The 5,162-nt window shown below is 31.1% G+C and overlaps 1 protein-coding gene across 1 annotated transcript; it reads left to right on the forward strand.

Moving 5' to 3' along the window:
* The first annotated feature begins 1,750 nt into the window (after positions 1-1,750).
* On the forward strand, positions 1,751-4,903 carry LOC141673664 (uncharacterized). Its single transcript, XM_074480409.1, has 2 exons — positions 1,751-1,810; positions 4,400-4,903. Exons 1-2 carry the CDS (start codon positions 1,751-1,753, stop codon positions 4,901-4,903), a joined length of 564 nt encoding a protein of 187 aa, XP_074336510.1.
* Positions 4,904-5,162: the final 259 nt, after the last annotated feature.

Consider the following 5,162-nt stretch of genomic DNA (forward strand, 5'->3'; position numbering starts at 1 on the left):
TCTCGTTAACGACAATGTGCACCTCTAAAAATATATGGGAATCGTCTATAACGCAAATCATCAATCATTCATTTCTTCTTTTTAAATTTTTGATGAATATTTTAATTTTAGTGTGCACGTCGTGATTTTAAGATTTTCTGATATAGGTACTGGATTAAATTATACAAACTAATATACCGCATGTCCTAAGATTTAGAGTACAATAAAAAAAATTCAAAAACGTGTGAAAAAGTTAAAAAATGTATAAAAAACTTAAATATATAAAAGTGTCTATTTTTTTGGATAAATAAAATAACTAATACATGATATAATGATAAACAGGGGTTTAATTTAAAAAATACCTTTTTACGCTAGTTTATCTTGAATATGACATTAATTTATAATTCACAATATAATTATAAATCATCAAAAACACATGGTAAACATATTTGAACTTTGAAGTAAGCAAATGGCAGACAATTTTCCTTAAATATTTGAACCACTAATGTTTAATAAAATATTAATCATCATAACACATGATATACATAAACTTTAAAAGTAGGGCATCCTTAAATAATTTAACCACTAATTAGTATAAAAAAATAGATGGTCAGAGCTCATATGTAAGGATGTAAACTAATCTCGGCTATTCAATATTTCGAATTATAACTGACTCTAATATGATATACGTCTGTTGTCCTTTTTATATATGACATTAATTTAACGAAAAATTAAATTAGAATAAAATATGATCCTGAAAGGGGAGGCAACGAGGGGAAAAGGGAGAGTAAAGCCATGATTGGACTTTAAAAAATTACGATAATTTTTTTAACCTCGGGTGTTTTCTTTAGATGATGTAAAAAAATATTTTGAGAACCAATTTTTTTTTGAAGAAGACCCAAATTGATTTTGAAATTCCTTTAATAACTCTTATTTTTCCTTAATTTTATGGTAAATTTTTTAGCTTAAAATATTTTTTTGATCCTGGGGTAGTTTAAACTTCTTGTTCCGTCACCTTTTAAATACGCGCTCAAATTATATGTTATTTTTTTAATAAAATAATCCTACCCGAATATAATCAATGACCCCGATTCTGTTAAAACCCAAATAGGATCCATCTGCTCTTTTTGAATGCGGAGCCCGTTCTAAATGTTTTGTAGTCTGGCCTGGTCTGTGCTCGTTATATTTTTAGAGAATGTGATTTATCCAATCTTAATATGGAACAAATATCATTGTATATTTATGTTTTTGATTTGTGATTATTATATTTCTATAGTACTTTATCTATTATAAAACAAATATCCATTATATATCGAGTAAAGTGCACCTTATCTACACCTACTTGATCTATTAGACCGTTTTGGATACTTAGGTTTCTCAAACTATCACTTTCTATATCACGGTTCAAATTTCTTTTATACTTTTTCGTCAAATTATGTAGATGCCATTAGTCTGTTCAAGGGCAAAGTCGATAGTTCATCTTTCCAGTGACATATATATCACCTATATACACACTCCTATAACTTTTTTTTCATTTTTGTTACTTATTTCTAAACCATAATTTTTATATCTTTTCGCCCAAAAAGCTAAAATGGCTCGGAGAGATATAGAAATGAATTCAATACTTGATCATCCGTGTCACTTGTGACCAAGTGAGTGTAATGAAGACTCGGTGGTTTGGCTCAAATGTGGGTGGATGAAGAACTATTTGGAGCTCGTGTCTAAGAGATTATTAAAGATAAACCGTTATTTTGCAAGACATGAGGATGAAATGGAGAAAGTTAAGAAAAAGGAACAGGCTACAATTGTAGAAATGTTTGTTCTATTACAGGTCATCCTTTCATCATCGCTTGAGGCATAGTCGGTAGACACATCAGTTGCATATCCTTTTTCGTCTTCACTGACATGGTTAGCTTCAAATGCTCCCTTTAAATTCTCTAATGCATCGTTGACATCATTATCTTTCTCCTTAACCGGCTCTTTACCTTTTCCCTTATTCTTTTCCTGGGCTTTCTTTACTATATTTTCTTTTCTCTTATTTTATCTGTGATTCTTCAGGTTCCCCATTTGTTTATCAGTATGGTAAATTTTGGATGAGTCAAAATGAAAACTACATCATCAATACTTTTCTCTATCTTTCTCTAAATTGTATAATTCATCACTCTCTCCATCACTGTGCAAATTACCATCATTATCTGCCAAATTACCACTACTTTTAGCAAATTTACCACCATTATCTTTATTTTTTAATAGGCCTTCGAATGCTAGAAAATCATCAAATTCATTCCTAAATGTATCATCTTCTTGTCGAATAACATATTAAATATTCGAATCTTGTGAAGGGGCAAAGTATATATGACTTCCTTGACTATCAACAACAAAGATAGTTTGCAAAATTAGTGCATACATTTACACAATTCTATTAGCAGGAAACATAAACAAATAACTGGGATAAATAATCAGATAAATAAGGGACCACCATCCTCAAAAACTACAATAAATATAAGGGTCTACCTAAACTCCAATCTATATCAACTAAATTAAACTAAAATACTAATTAATTCGTAATCAATACTCATATTTAATATGGGGTTAAATCTTATTGTAATCACTAAATTGAAGGGCATATCTCACTTTACTCACTCAAGTTATCGGAAACTCGCATACACCAGTTTAATAACAAGTAATGATACCGCCGTTAACGAAGCTCGTTGACCTAACGTTCAACGTCTTGACTTAAACAAAATTTACCGTTGGACAATGAGGCAACAGGCAACAGGTGTAACATGAGGTGGAGTGTCCAACTAAGCCATTCTAAAATATAATACAATTTCCAGACTTATTTGTAAGTATATTATATTATAGAGAGAATTGTAGAATGCACCCCTTAACTTTGGCCAAAATTTAAAATTGTATACCTGTTTTGAACAATTGCATATTGCATCCCATTACTTTCAAACTCGTTTTAAGTTGCATCCATTTTGTAATTTTCCGTTAAATATGACTGTTACTGTTAAGTGTTTGAAGGGTAAAGTCGGTATATTAGTATTTGAATGGTAATTGCAGCTTGCAATCCCTAACTTTCAGTCCGTATGTAAAATGCACCTCTTTGACAGTTACAACTAAAATAATGAGGGTAAAATAGGAATTTTAATATAAAATTTAAATAATTTTTGTAGTTATAATTCGAAAAAAACTAAAAATATTTATAATAATGAATTCTTCCCCTACACTAAAAAAATAATAACGTCAAATTTTTTTAAAAAAATTAATGCAACTGATTTAATATTAAAATTTAATATACATGTAATTTAAATTAATTTTAGTAGATTATAAATTTTTAGAATTAATACCATGTAATAAAAACTAAATTTGAAACTATGACTCAAAAACTGAAAAATATAAAATGTTTGTAAAATTCAATTTTTAACAAAATTTAGAACAGATAAATATTTGTTAATTAATTTTTCAAGTTGAAATTCCTGTTTTGCCCCTGCCCAATAAAGGAAATTAGACAAAAGGGGTGTTTTTTGTATCGAGTTTCAAAAAAAAGGGATGCAAACTGCAATTTCTGAAAATAAGTGTATAATATTGATTTTGGACCAAAACTAAGGGATGCAAAATACAATTCTCTCAAAGATGTAAGTATATTTTACTTATGAAAGTACTAAATTACCCTGATTGACTAACGTTAACGGTCATATTTGACGAAAAATTACAAAAGGGGTACAACGTGAAACGAGTTTTAAAAAATGGGATGCAATCTGCAATTGTTCAAAACAGGTATACAATTTTGAATTTTGACCAAAGTTAAGGGTGCATTGTGAAATTCTCTCTATATTATATGTAAAAAATAAACACCCAAAATCAAATTAAAAGATTTTTACACAACTACAACCTGGATATCTCCCTTGTTTCTCAAACACAAACCCTAATATCAAAATCACAATATCCCCAAAATGAAAAGTGAAAACAGATATATTCAGGCGCTCTTCAAATTATTTCTAATAATTTAACAAAAAAACAACCACAAGTTCATAACAAAAAGAGTTGTGAGGTTCATGAAGGCTGATTCCAGAATCTCTATGCTCCACAAGGACCATTTTGATCTTAAAATCGAAAACTTGTTATGTGTCTGTGTATGGATTGTATATGCTATAGCCTATATGCGACTTATCAATAATTTTTTCCTTTTTTAAGTTAAAGTAATATTTCTTGTTTTCTTTACAGTTCACTGATCTCTTGAATCATCTGATTATGTAATATAAAAAGCTAAATTTTAAGGAATGTTAGTTTTGGGATTATCTGCTATTATAAGAAGAAACGAGGCAGCTGGTCTTATTCATGGATGTAAAGTGGCTAAAAACGCACCTATGATCTCGCACATTTTTTCGCTGATGACTGCTATGTATTTTTTAAGGCAAAAAAGGGTGAAGCAAATGTTATGAAACGCATCCTGGACAGATATGCTGTAATGTCGGGCCAGGTAATTAATTTTAACAAATCAGCGATTACGTTCTCCTCAAATACTACTACTACTGATAGAGTAGAAGTGTGTGAACAACTTCAAGTGCAGGAAAAGGAAACACCAGGTAAATACCTGGGTATACCAATGCATATAGGGAGAAATAAAAAGTCAGTATTCAGTTGCTTGATTGATAAAGTTGAGCAAAAGCTTCAAGCGTGGAGTGCACAAAACATTTCAAAAGCGGGAAAAGTCATTTTACTGAAGACATCTGCCCAATCAGTTCCAAACTTTTGGATGAACCTCTTGTTACTTCCTACGGACATATGTACTATGCTAGAGAAGAGAATGAACTCATATTGGTGGAGGGGCGGTAATTATCAGAAGGGTATTAGGTGGACAGCATGGGATCGTCTGTGCGAAAGTAAAGAGGGGGTGGACTGGGATTTAGGAGACTAAAGGAATTTAACATCGCCATGTTAGCTAAACAAGCGTGGAGGTTGGTTAACAATGTCAATCCCCTAGTCACTACAGTGATGAAAGCACGGTACTATGCAAATTTTGAGTTTATGGAGGCTATACTTGGAACTAACCCCAACTACATGTGGAGAAGTATTTTGGCAGCTAAGGAAGTGGTGAAGCAAGGGGGTCGTATAAGAATTGGTGATGGAAGGGATACTAAAATTTGGCAGGAACCCTGGCTGCCAAGCTCGGAGAA

This window comes from Apium graveolens, chromosome 7 (genome assembly GCF_009905375.1).
Source record: "Apium graveolens cultivar Ventura chromosome 7, ASM990537v1, whole genome shotgun sequence".
Taxonomy (NCBI): domain Eukaryota; kingdom Viridiplantae; phylum Streptophyta; class Magnoliopsida; order Apiales; family Apiaceae; genus Apium; species Apium graveolens.

Coding starts and splice junctions, on each gene's coding strand:
- LOC141673664 (XM_074480409.1), top strand. CDS start 1,751: ATGGAGAAAGTTAAGAAAAAGGAACAGGCTACAATTGTAGAAATGTTT. Junction 1,811..4,399: donor AAATGTTTGTTCTATTACAG/GTCATCCTTTCA, acceptor GTATTTTTTAAG/GCAAAAAAGGGTGAAGCAAA.